The 15,676-nt window shown below is 44.6% G+C and overlaps 1 protein-coding gene across 1 annotated transcript in view; it reads right to left on the minus strand.

The window, feature by feature from the left end:
• LOC121536897 (zinc finger MYM-type protein 2-like) overlaps positions 1-15,676 on the minus strand; it is a 53,020-nt gene that overhangs the window by 8,883 nt on the left and 28,461 nt on the right. Inside the window, exons 5-9 of the mRNA XM_041844532.2 lie at positions 7,097-7,309; positions 2,921-3,077; positions 1,945-2,060; positions 1,599-1,724; positions 1,087-1,237 (exon numbers count right to left, since the gene is read on the minus strand). Of these exons, the coding sequence (XP_041700466.2) occupies positions 1,087-1,237; positions 1,599-1,724; positions 1,945-2,060; positions 2,921-3,077; positions 7,097-7,309 (763 nt within the window). The remainder of the gene's footprint in view (positions 1-1,086; positions 1,238-1,598; positions 1,725-1,944; positions 2,061-2,920; positions 3,078-7,096; positions 7,310-15,676) is intronic.

Genomic DNA, 15,676 nt, shown 5'->3' on the forward strand with positions numbered 1-15,676 from the left:
GTGAAGTTATACCCAGGCTAAATATAAGCCTTCCACAACCATAAGACCCACTAATAATGTAATTATTTCATCAAAATAGATCAACTTGCTTTTTTTGCAATAATCACTGATCTGGCTTTCAAGTCTATCTATTAAAATGCAATTTTTTGTTACAAATTTAACCAGAACCATGCATTATGCACATTCACTAATAATGACTAACTTCTTCTAGCAGGCATTAAGCTATAGAAAAGTAACCCAGATCTCAAACAATGCCACGCGACAACCTGAGCATTCATTTTCCAGAATCAATGTTCATTGAACTCTCGTTTTAGTAGTGTCTGCTCTGCACGTAATTTGACTAGTTGAGACATAAAAACGGTATCGTTAGAAAGGTTAACTTCTCCTCTATTACAGTAAAATAATGTCTCAATGTGTTTCGGTCTCCATATGACCGATTCTGTTGGACCAAACGTCAAATGCAAATAGCGAGTTGAAACCGTTTGTCAGAGAGGAAGAAGTGATCTCTCATCTTTGTTGTTGTGAGTGGCAGGGGGAAGGGCTTGGTGTGTGGGGGAGGGGCTTGGTGTGTTTGTGTAAACTAGAGGAAGAGGCAAAGCGAGATGTTTCACTCTCGCTAAAATATTTCCAAAATAAGCCCAATGCGTTTCTATGGGCTTATTTTGGACCTAAGCTTGTCGCCTGCCTTCCCGCCTTTGGGACAACGACTGCCATTGTTAGGAAGGAAGCATGTGCATCTTGTCATTATATACAGATCTCTGGTGTAAATGGGAAGGTGCACAGCACAGAAGGAGCGAAGGAGACGAGACCAAAAAGACAACAAGCGGACATAAAATAAAACTTGATTCTTGCGATACAGGCATTTGGAATATCACGCAAAAAAAACAAAAATTAGAATGAATCGAATTCATTCTATATATCGCCCAGCCCTAGGGTAAAGTGCCCCAGCTAGTGGCAAAACATGTCAAGAACAGGGAGAAATATGGGATGAGGACAAGTATTATTCACTCTGGGTTCTCTCACTCTCCCAATCAAAACAGACTAGCTGACAAGGACACAGATTAGGGAGTGAGAGCATTGTCGGACCTTCGCTGCAGAAAGGCCTCTTGACCCCGGAAAACTTGACCGTCTCGTGGAGCGTCTTCTCCTCCTGGCAGTACTCGCAGAAGGTGACGATGCAGTGCAGCTTCTTGTAGTCCTCACAACATATCTTACTGCAGAACTGGTACACTTTATCCTGCGGGGAAAAATAGATACCCACACAATGTTGAATGCTCCTGCATATTTAATTGAGGTTTGACCACTTGATATTTATCCTGGACACAGAGGGAGAGGTGGAGCATGTACACTCACAGGCTTCAACAGAAAGGTGTACAATTAACTTTGATGCTAAATTTTTGTGTTATATTTTACATTTACATTTTAGTCATTTAGCAGACGCTCTTATCCAGAGCGACTTACAGTTGAAAAATATATATATATTTTACCTTTATTTAACTAGGCAAGTCAGTTAAGAACAAATTCTTATTTACAATGACGGCCTTAGTGAGTGCATACATTTTATATAAACCAAGTTCATGACCACAAAGTTAATTTACCTCCCACTCCAAGGTTTCAGGCTTTAGGCTGAATGCTCCTCGACAGTAATTACATTTGAGCTGGATGTTGTGGTTCATTGTAGACAGGGGAGCCTGTCCATTGGTTACTGTTTGAATGGTTGCATTCTGAAGAGAGAAATAAACATTTCCTTGAGCTGCAGGAAACTAGATAAGGTACCCAGAAAGTCAGGGAGTTTTTAATTGTTTAGTTGCAATGCATGCACTAAACATGTTCTTTCTAACTTGAAACCTAACTGTCAGTAGGCTTTTAGAATTCTTATTCAAATGTTTTTTCCTGGTTAACAAGGTGATATTTTAAATAATAAAGAAAGGAGTCAGTACATACCTGAAACTTGGTGACACACGTTGAGCTGCAGAAGTTTAGTACATTCCCCTCAAGCAGCGTGGCCTGGTACTGAGGTAACGATGTCTTGTTACAGAAGTGACACGTGGGCTCCGAGTCTGCAAAGGAACAAAAACACCCCTTGACACATAACCTTCCTACACACAGTATGATTAACTCCCGAGTGGCGCAGTGGTCTAAGGCACTGCATCGCAGTGCTAGCTGTGCCACTAGAGACCCTGGTTCGAATCCAGGCTCTGCTGTAGCCGGCCGCAACCGGGAGACCAATGGGGCAGCGCACAATTGGCCCAGCGTCGTCCAGGGTAGGGGAGGGAATGGCAGGCAGGGAGGTAGCTCAGTTGATAGAGCAGGGGTTGTGGGTTCGTTTCCCACGGGGGGCCAGTATGAAAAATAATAATGTATGCACTAACTGTAAGTCGCTCTGGATAAGAGCGTCAGCTAAATGACGTAAATGTAAATGTATGATCAAATGTAGGTACTGTAAGTCCCAGCACCTTCATAATTGTACTTGCTGTCCTGCACCCACACACCCATGCATATGTACACAGAAGAAAATTATACAACTTCGACTACCACATATACCACATCCCACACATCAAAGCAACCACACCATCAGTCAGTGTGAATGACGTAAGATGTGGGCTCACTGGAGAGTGAGAGTGGCAGTGCTCTAATATGTGGCAGGTAGCCTTGCTGTTAAGAGCGTTGGGCCAGCAACCGAAAAGTTGCTGGTTCGAATCCCCGAGCCGACTAGGTGAAAAATCTATCATTGTGCATTTGAGCAAGGCACAACCCTAATTGCTCCTGTAAGTCGCTCTGGATAAGAGTGTTTGCTAAATTACTAAAATGTAAATGTGTGAGACGGGGTTCAATTCAGAAAGTGAAACTATAATCCAAGTAATAAAGTGAAAATTGAGGACAGTGATGCACTGATGGTGAGGTATAAACAAATACTAACTGAGGACAGTGGTAGAGGCGCTGGCAATCTTGGTCTTGTTCATGCAGGCTGTGGAGCAGTATGGTTCCATGGTGCCGCTGGCCCCGATACAGTGAGTGACTTCACTAGACCTGACCATGGCACTACAGCCAGTACACGTCGTCATCTTAGAGTGGGGCTAGAGGAATAAGGGAATACAAATACATTGCCTTCAGAAAGTATTCATACCCCTTGACTTTTTCCACATTTTGTTGTGTTACAGCCTGAATTTAAAATTGATTAAATTGAGATTTGTTTGTCACTAGCCTACACACAATACCCCATAATGTCAAAGTGTCATATTTTGGGGGGGAATTTTTACAAATTAATTAAAAGTGAAAAGCTGAAATCTAAGTATTCAACCCCTTTGTTATGGCAATAATAAATACATTCAGGAGTAATAATTAACTTAACAAGCCACATAATAAGTTGCATGGACTCACTCTGTGTGCAATAATAGTGTTTAACATGATTTTTGAACACATACAATTATCTGTAAGGTCTCTCAGTCGAGCAGTGAATTTCAAACACAGATTCAACCACAAAGACCAGGGAGATTTTCCAATGCCTTGCAAAGAAGGGCACATATTGGTAGATGAGTAAAAAAAAAAGCTGACATTGAATATACCTTTGAGCATGGTGAAGTTATTCATTACACATTGGATGGTGTATCAATACACCCAGTCAGTATAAAGATGCAGGCGTCCTTCCTAACTCTGTTGCTGGAGAGGAAGGAAACCTCTCAGGGATTTCACCATGAGGGCAATTGTGACTTTAAAACAGTTACAGAGTTTAATGGCTGTGATAAGAGAAAACTGATGATGGATCAACAACATCGTTTGCAACAACGCACTAAAGTAATACTGCAAATAAATGTGGCAAAGCAATTCACTTTTTGTCCTGAATACAAAGTGTTATGTTTGGGGCAAATCCAATACAACACATTACTGAGTACCACTCTCCATATTTTCAAGCATAGTGGTGGCTGCATCATGTTATGGGTATGCTTGTAATTGTTAAGGACTGGAGAGTTTTTCAGGATAAAAAATAAACTAAATGGAGCTCTGCACAGGCAAAATCCTAGAGGAAAATCTGGTTTAGTCTGCTTTCCACCAGACACTGGGAGATGAATTCACCTTTCAGCAGGACAATAACCTAAAACACAATGTAAAATCTACACTGGTGTTGTTTACCACTAATACAGTGAATGTTCCTGAGTGGCCGGGTTAGAGAATTGACTCTTAAATCTACTTGAAACTATATGGCAAAACCTGAAAATGGTTGTCTAGCAATGATCAACAACCAATTTGACAGAGCTTGAAGAATTCTGAAAATAATAAATGGGCAAATGTTGCACAATCCAGGTGTGGCAAGACTCACAGCTGTAATCACTGCCAAAGGTGCTTCTACAAAGTATTGACTCAGGGGTGTGAATACTTATGTAAATGAGATATTTCTGTATTTCATCTTCAATACATTTGCGAAAAGAATATTAAACATGTTTTCACTTTGTCATTATGGGGTATTGTGTGTAGAGGGGTGAGAGAAAAATAAATATTTAATCCACTTTGTATTCAGGCTGTAACACAACAACATGTGGAATAAGTCAAGGGGTATGAATACTTTCTGAAGGCACTGTATTTGTAGACATGTGACATAACTTTATGAATAACATCCAAGACAGATACTACTGTTAACAAATATCAATGTGTCCTGTTGCCACAAGGGGACACAAAACTTGTGAATTGGGCCGTCATCGCAGTGTTAACTTTGCCACAATTTTTTTTATTTAGTCTAGTCTTAGTCATTTTCACAAAAATATACTTAAGTCATATGTTTATCATTTGAATAATGATTTAGTGTAGTTATTGTCAAACTGACTAAAACAGTGGGACATTTTAGTCAAAAGAGAGAGAAAGAGTAGCACAATCACCAGAGTGTGCAGAAAAATATTGGCAAAGTAGTATAGGTTGCACCTCCATCACTCGGTCGCGTCATTGCCATTGTTATCAACGTTCCACAGACACCACAGCCACATTGATGTCCAAAAGAAGAACGGGAGCTAATGACTGTTTCGCCCGGTGATGTAGTCGAGTCACTAAACCTTGAGTCCGAATCGAGTCCCAAGTCCCCTGTGCTCGAGTTCCAGTCACGAGTCCCTAGGCTGAAGTCATGTCTGAGTCACTGGGTCCACATTAACTCAAAATAAAAAAGTTATTTACCCAGTCAGATATAGTGTAGTGACAAGAGGAATGTAGTCAATAAATCGTTTGCTATCCCTTTTCCCTTCTGCCTGTACCACCAAATGTTTGCTTTTAGGCTACTGGTAATGTTACCAGGAAAACGCTCAGTTGAAAAACGCTCTCGAACGTTGCAGATAGAAATTCCATGAATTAGGCCGACGTTATTCCTTATTCACACATTAGAGAGGCATGTTTGTTCTACATAGCATATTTCTATCTGAACGTTTCAAAACGTTCCGTCCTGCTGAACGAGCCCCAGGTCGATAGCTATAGCTAGCTAATGAGGTAACATGACTGAACAAGGTGTAGCCTAAACAAATGGTTAATGGTCCGGTCTGCAAGTAGCCTAGTTTTACGGCAGAAATCTATCTAGCATGTTGGGGGTGATGAAACAACGGAGCCCCATTCATTTTCAATGAAGGGAAGCTAAGTGGGAGGGGGGAATGAAGGGAAGCTAAGTGGGCGGGGGGAATGAAGGGAAGCTAAGTGGGCGGGGGGGATGAAGGGAAGCTAAGTGGGAGGGTGGACCGTTTGGCGATGCGAGCATGGGCGAGGGAGCATGAACAGGGCGGGACCAAAGCTGGGAAAAGCTTAACTTTTGTTGCGTACTCCGCGACATTGTGCTGCTATTGAGTAATCAAAGCTCACTACTGGATTGGCTGTTGATACCTAGCATTACCTAGCCTGTTTGCTAGCACCGACATGAGAGCGGAGCTAGAGTGGCTATCCTTATAGTGGATCACTGCTGTTAAATTGGCTCACGATATGCTTTATGAATGTAAAATGCGGCCAGCTTCTTAACCAGGCAAAGGGTAGCTAACTTGAAGGCTGGTGGTGACTGGTTAGCTTAGGTGAAGCAAGAGAGTCGCCTACGCGATGTGTATTATCGGAGGCGGAGCCAGAGCGGTGCCTGTCTGCCCACACTCCAACGCTTACTTCCCCGCAGCTCACCAGCTGATGTAGGCTGTGTTTGCTGGGTGTGACGCGTCCTTCCCACTGCTGAACAGAACTGCGTTGCGCATCTGTGCTGCTAATATTAATTGTGCTTATCACTGAAAAGCTCTCAATCTCTCCAAAATGAGTAAACTGAAATGAAAAAGCATTTTTTTATTTAGTCAGTTATAGTCTTGTCAATTGCCACTTAAAAATAGGTGTTTGACAAATATTTTAGTCACTATTTTTGTTGACGAAATTAACACTGCGTCATCATCATGTTACACTCTCAGCGGGATGCGTAAGGGAACACCAGGGAAAGGCTGGTTGGTGCAGCCTGGCTTTTAACCTGCTTGTAATCCCTGATAAAGTTCTGACTGTCTGTTATGTGCTTGTAGTCCCTGACACATTCTAGCTGTTACCTGCTTGTAATCCCTGATATAGTTCTTACTGTCTGTTACCTGCTTGTAATCCCTGATACATTCTAGCTGTTACCTGCTTGTAATCCCTGATACACTTCTGACTGTCTTTTACCTGCTTGTAATCCCTGATACATTCTAGCTGTTACCTGCTTGTAATCCCTGATACACTTCTGACTGTCTGTTATGTGCTTGTAGTCCCTGACACATTCTAGCTGTTACCTGCTTGTAATCCCTGATATAGTTCTTACTGTCTGTTACCTGCTTGTAATCCCTGATACATTCTAGCTGTTACCTGCTTGTAATCCCTGATACACTTCTGACTGTCTTTTACCTGCTTGTAATCCCTGATACATTCTAGCTGTTACCTGCTTGTAATCCCTGATACACTTCTGACTGTCTGTTACCTGCTTGTAATCCCTGATACACTTATGACTGGCTGTTACCTGCATGTAATCCCGCATACAGTTCTGACTGACTGTTACCTACTTGTAATCCCTGATACTGTTCTGACTGGCTGTTACCTGTTTGTAATCCCGCATACAGTTCTGACAAGCTCTTACCTGCTTGTAATCCCGCATACAGTTCTGGCAGCAGAAGCGTTTCTGCTTGCCGTCGATGATGAGAAAGTGGTTGGCAGTGGCGCGGCTGGGCAGGTATTCACCACACTGCTCACAGCAGTTCACGATGAGCCCGTTGGCCATGCGGTAACGGTTGAAACAGGCATCGCTGCATATCTTATGGGTGACCGTCTTGAAGCTCACCTCATGGCGGATCTGTTATGAGGAAAGAAAGAATGATTTATAATAATGTGTGTGAAAATTCAATCATATTGAATGAATACACTGGCAAGGGGTGAGATCGGTGTGAGATTCTAGCTGGTGGCTGGCTGATGTTGTTGTGGTTGTTTATAAACGTTCCATTGTCAGATGGGAACCACCCTCCATTTTGATGCCAACTGTTTTCCATGCAGTAACCATGGACACCAGGCTCAAGGCCTGGACAGACACAGTGGATGAGAAACTGTGCCGTCGGCAGCCATGTTGGAGGGAGAGCGAGTGGAATGCGTCTCATATACTCAGTCCCAAATCGACCCCTACCCACTTCTGTTGATCTAAGACAGGGATGGCCCCCCTTTTTTAGGCCCGCGGATCAATTTCCCCCCTACAAAAAAAGAAAAAAAAAGTGTATTTTCAATTTTTAGGAACTCAGTCAGTGTCTCAACTTAATGTTGAGAGTTAGAATAGTAGAATACACAAGGTGCAATTTCGACATTCGGTTGTGCATCAGTAGTTTTTCTTAGGGGTGTGCCGAGTACCCAGACAAAACGAGTATCGTAAAAAGGTATCGTAACGGATATGGAGAATTTTCCAAATACGATTATGACACTAGTATTTATTTATTTATTTATCCTTGATCAGAAAAAAATATTTTCAGCTGCCAGCACGCATCTCTCTTCCACTCAAACAGTGTGAAGCGCTGTGTACTGTAACCCACTATTGGCTAGTTCATCTGTCTGTAAAGATACGGGAGGGGTATCGGTTGAGAAACAACATTTCACTTAGGGGCAGGCCTGGAATTTCGTGATTTTAGGGGCAAGGCCATTTGGCCTTCAAGAGGTGTCCAATCTGCCAGGGCACCAAGGCCATCTGCTAGGGCACCAAGGCCATTAACCAAAATAGCAACATGTAAACTGTTGGTCGCATGTTTCATGAGCTGAAATAAAAGATCCCAGAAATGTTCCATGCGCTTTAAAAGCTCATTTTTTTCTAAAATGTGGTGCACAAATATGTTTACATCCCTGTTAGTGAGCATTTCTCCTTTGCCAAGATAATCCATCCACCTGACAGGTTTGGCATATCAAGAAGCCGATTAAACAGAATGCTCATTACACAGGTGCACCTTGTGCAGGGGACAATAAAAGGCCACTAAAATGTTTTGTCACACAACACGTCACAGATCTCAAGTTTTGAGGGCGCGTGCAATTGGCATGCTGCAGGAATGTCCACCAGAGCTGTTGGCAGAGAATTTAATGTTAATTTCTCAACCATAAGCCGCCACCAACGTTTTTTTTAGAGGATTTGGCAGTACGTCCAACCGGCCTCATAAATGCTGACCACATGTAACCAGACCAGAACCTCCACATCCGGCTTCTTCACCTGCGGGATCGTCTGAGACCAGCCACCCGGACAGCTGATGAAACTGTGGGTTTGCACAACTGATTAATTTCTGCACAAACTGTCGGAAACCGTCTCAGGGAAGCTCATCTGCATGCTCGTCGTCCTCACCAGGGTCTTGACCTGACTGCAGTTCGGCGTCGTAACCGACTTCAGTGGGCAAATGCTCACCTTCAAAAGGGCACTGCACATGCGAGCGGTTTTATTTGACAGATGAAAATATCCATTAGAAATTTAGAAATAGGGGAGATCTAATATGCAACAACTAGCATTGGTTGCTAATATGACTAGGATTGTGCCTTTGGCTACTGGACAATGAAAGGAAGTTGATATAAAATAATTGCCTCCAAGGATGTGGTCTGATTTTGGTTAGGCTACTTTGAAGCACGGTAAGACATGCCTCATAATATGTATTATAACATTCAGGTTTCAAACAATTACAGTGGGGGAAAAAATAATTTAGTCAGCCACCAATTGTGCAAGTTCTTCCACTTAAAAAGATGAGAGGCCTGTAATTTTCATCATAGGTACACGTCAACTATGACAGACAAATTGAGATTTTTTTTCTCCAGAAAATCACATTGTAGGATTTTTAATGAATTTATTTGCAAATTATGGTGGAAAATAAGTATTTGGTCACCTACAAACAAGCAAGATTTCTGGCTCTCACAGACCTGTAACTTCTTCTTTAAGAGGCTCCTCTGTCCTCCACTCGTTACCTGTATTAATGGCACCTGTTTGAACTTGTTATCAGTATAAAAACACATCTGTCCACAACCTCAAACAGTCACACTCCAAACTCCACTATGGCCAAGACCAAAGAGCTGTCAAAGGACACCAGAAACAAAATTGTAGACCTGCACCAGGCTGGGAAGACTGAATCTGCAATAGGTAAGCAGCTTGGTTTGAAGAAATCAACTGTGGGAGCAATTATTAGGAAATGGAAGACATACAAGACCACTGATAATCTCCCTCGATCTGGGGCTCCACGCAAGATCTCACCCCGTGGGGTCAAAATGATCACAAGAACGGTGAGCAAAATTCCAGAACCACACGGGGGGACCTAGTGAATGACCTGCAGAGAGCTGGGACCAAAGTAACAAAGCCTACCATCAGTAACACACTACGCCGCCAGGGACTCAAATCCTGCAGTGCCAGACATGTCCCCCTGCTTAAGCCAGTACATGTTAGGGAGTGTGGAGCACGGGTGAGGTCGTCGGGTAAGCTTGGCTTTATACATAGTTTGGGCTTTGTCGAGTAAGGCTTAAACTATGTATTTAGATTGTAGTTAGGTATTGTAGTTAGGTATTGTAGGTAGTTATCGTGGGTTGTTCTATGTAATTGTTGTAGGTTAGTATTGTATTCGGCCTAGCCCGGTGAAGCACGAAGCTAGCTGGCTAACCCACTACCTAGCGGGTAGCTACTGGCAACTATTAGCAACGGTATAGTTGTTTCACGCCTGAGAGTGCCTGTAATTACGCCAGCTGGCTGCCTACAATAATTACATACAATAATTGCCTACCATTCAGCTGTTTTCTAACCTCATTGTCTGAACCGTTAACGTTAGGTAGTAAGTGGCTACTGTGCTTGAACTTTAGCTAGCTTGTTGCTACCTGGATAGCAACTAGTAAACAATAGCTGGAACGACCTAGTGAACAGACGCGAACAGGCTGAGTCAATTCAGTGGCTAGCTTTGCACTTGGCTAGCTAACAGTAGCTGCTAGGGGTAAGTCATAACCTACATTTGTTTTATTTTTACATATTGGTAGCTAGAGTCGTTCAGGGAATTCGGGACATGGGTGACTAGTTAACGTTAGTTTGGCTCTCTCTGTGTGTTCGTGCCGTGAAAGGAGGGGTTTCTTCTTTGTCTGAAAGCAATGGCTAGCTAGTATGCTAACTATTCTAGCTAACTAACTGGCTGAATAAGTTGACGACGGAGGCGCTCAAGCTGTCGGGACTAACCCACAACGTTAGACACGGACACGAACGATCTGCTTGGCGTGTTGACACACTGGTGGTTTGTTGTGGCCGAGTATTGGTGCTAAACCGTGTTGTTGGAGTCCGGCATGCTAGCTGGCTGTGGCGTCTTATGACTAGGTGCCCTGGACAATTTTCACAGAAGAATACTGTACCTAGTTAGCTAGCTGAATAAACTAAGTTAGTCTATTCCTAGAAAACATTGAACCGCTGTAGTTTACAACAATTATAGTTTCTGAGGTGGAAGTTGGGAGAGTTATATTTGGGTGTTGTGGTGAGGGAGGCCCCGCTCTCTCCTTTCCCAGATGTTTAGTTCATTTCATTCCGATCTCCTTTGCATTATTGTAGCCATTTTCTGCAGCCTGTCAACTATGCCTCTGTCTATCCCTGTTCTCTCCTCTCCGCACAGGCTATACAAACGCCTCACACCGCGTGGCTGCTACCTCTCTAACCTGGTGGTCCCTGCACGCACCACCCACGTGGAGTTCCAGGTCTCAGGCAGCCTCTGGAACTGCCGTTCTGCTGCCAACAAGGCAGAGTTCATCTCAGCCTATGCTACCCTCCAGTCCCTCGACTTCTTGGCGCTGACGGAAACATGGATTACCACTGAAAACACTGCTACTCCTACTGCTCTCTCCTCGTCTGACCATGTGTTCTCGCATACCCCGAGAGCATCTGGTCAGTGGGGTGGTGGCACAGGAATCCTCATCTCTCCCAAATGGACATTCTCTATTTTTCCCCTGACCCATCTGTCTATCTCCTCATTTGAATTCCATGCTGTCACAGTCACTAGCCCATTTAAGCTTAATATCCTTGTCATCTATCGCCCTCCAGGTTCCCTTGGAGAGTTCATCAATAAGCTTGACGCCTTGATAAGTTCCTTTCCTGAGGATGGCTCACCCCTCACAGTTCTGGGGGACGTCAACCTCCCTACGTCTACCTTTGACTCATTTCTCTCTGCCTCCTTCTTTCCACTCCTCTCCTCTTTTGACCTCACCCTCTCACCATCCCCCCCTACTCACAAGGCAGGCAATACGCTTGACCTCATCTTTACTAGATGCTGTTCTTCTACTAATCTCACTGCAACTCCCCTCCATGTCTCCGACCACTACTTTGTATCCTTTTCTCTCTCGCTCTCCTCCAACACTCCTCACTCTGCCCCTACTCAGATGGTAATGTGCCGTCGCAACCGTCGCTCTCTCTCTCCCGCTACTCTCTCCTCTTCCATCCTATCATCTCTTCCCTCTGCTCAATCCTTCTCCCTCCAATCTCCTGATTCTGCCTCCTCAACCCTCCTCTCCTCCCTTTCTGCATCCTTTGACTCTCTATGTCCCCTATCCTCCCGGCAGGCTCGGTCCTCCCCTCCAGCTCCGTGGCTTGATGACTCATTGCGAGCTCACAGAACAGGGCTCCAGGCAGCCGAGCGGAAATGGAGGAAAACTAGACTCCCTGCGGACCTGGCATCTTTTCACTCCCTCCTCTCTACATTTTCTTCATCTGTTTCTGCTGCTAAGGCCACTTTCTACCACTCTAAATTCCAAGCATCTGGCTCTAACCCTAGGAAGCTCTTTGCCACCTTCTCCTCCCTGCTGAATCCTCCTACCTCTCTGTGGATGACTTCATCAACCATTTTGAAAAGAAGGTTGACAACATCCGATCCTCGTTTGTTAAGTCAAATGACACTGCTGGTCCTGCTCACACTGCCCTACCCTATGCTTTGACTTCTTTCTCCCCTCTCTCTCCAGATAAAATCTTGCGACTTGTGACGGCCGGCCGCCCAACAACCTGCCCGCTTGACCCTATCCCCTCCTCTCTTCTCCAGACCATCTCCGGTGACCTTCTCCCTTACCTCACCTCGCTGATCAACTCATCCTTGACCGCTGGATATGTCCCTTCCGTCTTCAAGAGAGCGAGAGTTGCACCCCTTCTCAAAACAACTACAGACCAGTATCCCTTCTTTCTTTTCTCTCAAACTATTGAGCGTGCCGTCTTTAGCCAACTCTCTTGCTATCTCTCTCAGAATGACCTTCTTGATCCAAACCAGTCAGGTTTAAAGACTGGTCAACTGAGACTGCTCTTCTCTGTGTCACGGAGGCTCTCCGCACTGCTAAAGCTAACTCTCTCTCCTCTGCTCTTGTCCTTCTAGACCTATCTGCTGCCTTTGATACTGTGAACCATCAGATCCTCCTCTCCACCCTCTCCGAGCTGGGCATCTCCGGCGCGGCTCACTCTTGGATTGCGTCCTACCTGACCGGTCGCTCCTACCAAGTGGCGTGGCGAGAAGCTGTCTCCGCACCACGTGCTCTCACCACTGGTGTCCCCCAGGGCTCAGTTCTAGGCCCTCTCCTATTCTCGCTATACACCAAGTTACTTGGCCCTGTCATATCCTCACATGGCCTCTCCTATCATTGCTACGCAGACGACACACAACTAATCTTCTCCTTTCCCCCTTCTGATAACCAGGTGGCGAATCGCATCTCTGCATGTCTGGCAGACATATCAGTATGGATGACGGATCACCACCTCAAGCTGAACCTTGGCAAGACGGAGCTGCTCTTCCTCCCGGGGAAGGACTGCCCGTTCCATGATCTCGCCATCACGGTTGACAACTCCGTTGTGTCCTCCTCCCAGAGTGCGAAGAGCCTTGGCGTGACCCTGGACAACACCCTGCCGTTCTCCGCTAACATCAAGGCGGTGACCCAATCCTGTAGGTTCATGCTCTACAACATTCAGAGAGTACGACCCTGCCTTACACAGGAAGCGGCACAGGTCCTAATCCAGGCACTTGTCATCTCCCGTCTGGATTACTGCAACTCGCTGTTGGCTGGGCTCCCTGCCTGTGCCATTGAACCCCTACAACTCATCCAGAATGCCGCAGCCCGTCTGGTGTTCAACCTTCCCAAGTTCTTTCACGTCACCCCGCTCCTCCGCACACTACACTGGCTTCCAGTTGAAGCTCGCATCTGCTACAAGACCATGGTGCTTGCCTACGGAGCTGTGAGGGGAACGGCACCTCCGTACCTTCAGGCTCTGATCAGTCCCTACACCCAAACGAGGGCATTGCGTTCATCCACCTCTGGCCTGCTGGCTCCCCTATCTCTGCTGAAGCACAGTTCCCGCTCAGCCCAGTCAAAACTGTTCGCTGCTCTGGCACCCCAATGGTGGAACAGGCTCCCTCACGACGCCAGGACAGCGGAGTCACTCACCACCTTCCGGAGACATTTGAAACCCCACCTCTTTAAGGAACACCTGGGATAGGATAAAGTAATCCTTCTACCCCCCCCTACCCCACCCCCCAAAAAAAAAAAAATATATATATAATTGTAAAGTGGTTATCCCACTGGCTATAAGGTGAATGCACCAATTTGTAAGTCGCTCTGCTGATAAGAGCGTCTGCTAAATGACGTAAATGTAAATGTAATGTCCAGGCCCATCTGAAGTTTGCTAGAGTGCATTTGGATGATCCAGAAGAGGATTGGGAGAATGTCATATGGTCAGATGAAACCAAAATAGAACTTTTTGGTAAAAACTCAACTCGTCGTGTTTGGAGGACAAAGAATGCTGAGTTGCATCCAAAGAACACCATACCTACTGTGAAGCATGGGGGTGGAAACATCATGCTTTGGGGCTGTTTTTCTGCAAAGGGACCAGGACGACTGATCCGTGTAAAGGAAAGAATGAATGGGGCCATGTATCGTGAGATTTTGAGTGAAAACCTCCTTCCATCAGCAAGGGCATTGAAGATTAAACGTGGCTGGGTCTTTCAGCATGACAATGATCCCAAACACACCGCCCGGGCAACGAAGGAGTGGCTTCGTAAGAAGCATTTCAAGGTCCTGGAGTGGCCTAGCCAGTCTCCAGATCTCAACCCCATAGAAAATCTTTAGAGGGAGTTGAAAGTCCGTGTTGCCCAGCGACAGCCCCAAAACATCACTGCTCTAGAGGAGATCTGCATGGAGGAATGGGCCAAAATACCAGCAACATTGTGTGAAAACCTTGTGAAGACTTACAGAAAACGTTTGACCTGTGTCATTGCCAACAATGGGTATATAACAAAGTATTGAGAAACTTTTGTTATTGACCAAATACTTATTTTCCACCATCATTTGCAAATAAATTCATTAAAAATCCTACAATGTGATTTTCTGGATTTTTTTTCCCTCATTTTGTCTGTCATAGTTGACGTGTACCTATGATGAAAATTACAGGCCTCTCTCATCTTTTTAAGTGGGAGAACTTGCACAATTGGTGGCTGACTAAATACTTTTTTCCCCCACTGTAAGTATAAGTTTTCTAAATGCATTCAGCCTCCAGCTCATTGCAAAGTGGTGTGTGACACCTTAGATTTGACATTTTTGTCATTTAGCAGACGCTCTTATCCAGAGCGACTTACAAATTGGTGCATTCACCTTATGATAGCCAGTGGGACAACCACTTTACAATATATATAATTGTATATATGTTTAGGCTACACCATATTCTGTTGCCTATTGCCGCGTTCACGTGCTAGTCGGAACTAGGAAACTGACATTTCCGACTTGCTAACTGGTTGTAGTTCTACACGTGCCGCGTTCAACCAGTTAGAAAGTACAACATTTCCGAGTTCCGACTAGCACGTGAACGCGGCGTATGCATTTACTGTTTGAGATGCTGTAGCAGGAGCTCTAGCGCTGTCTGACAGATTTTCTGCTCAAGGGCTCTGTATCAGTATGCTAAACGCGTGTGATAAATAAGTTACATAATTAATATACTGTATACTGCCAATTTAATTCCACTAAATTATGCAAATTAACCTATAGACCGATAAGCATGACCAGTCAAATGTATTGGTATATCTATTGGTATTTCCATCAATTAATAGGCTAAAAAGCATTATTTCGCAATGGGATTTTTTCTTGTTCTCCCGGACAATTTGTCGGCGCCAAGTTTATTTATTGGCTTTCAATTCTTATTTTTTTCCGTTAGCTATTGCCGGCTAACGGAAACCCT

The sequence above is a fragment of the Coregonus clupeaformis genome, chromosome 23 (assembly GCF_020615455.1).
Source record: "Coregonus clupeaformis isolate EN_2021a chromosome 23, ASM2061545v1, whole genome shotgun sequence".
NCBI classification, from domain to species: domain Eukaryota; kingdom Metazoa; phylum Chordata; class Actinopteri; order Salmoniformes; family Salmonidae; genus Coregonus; species Coregonus clupeaformis.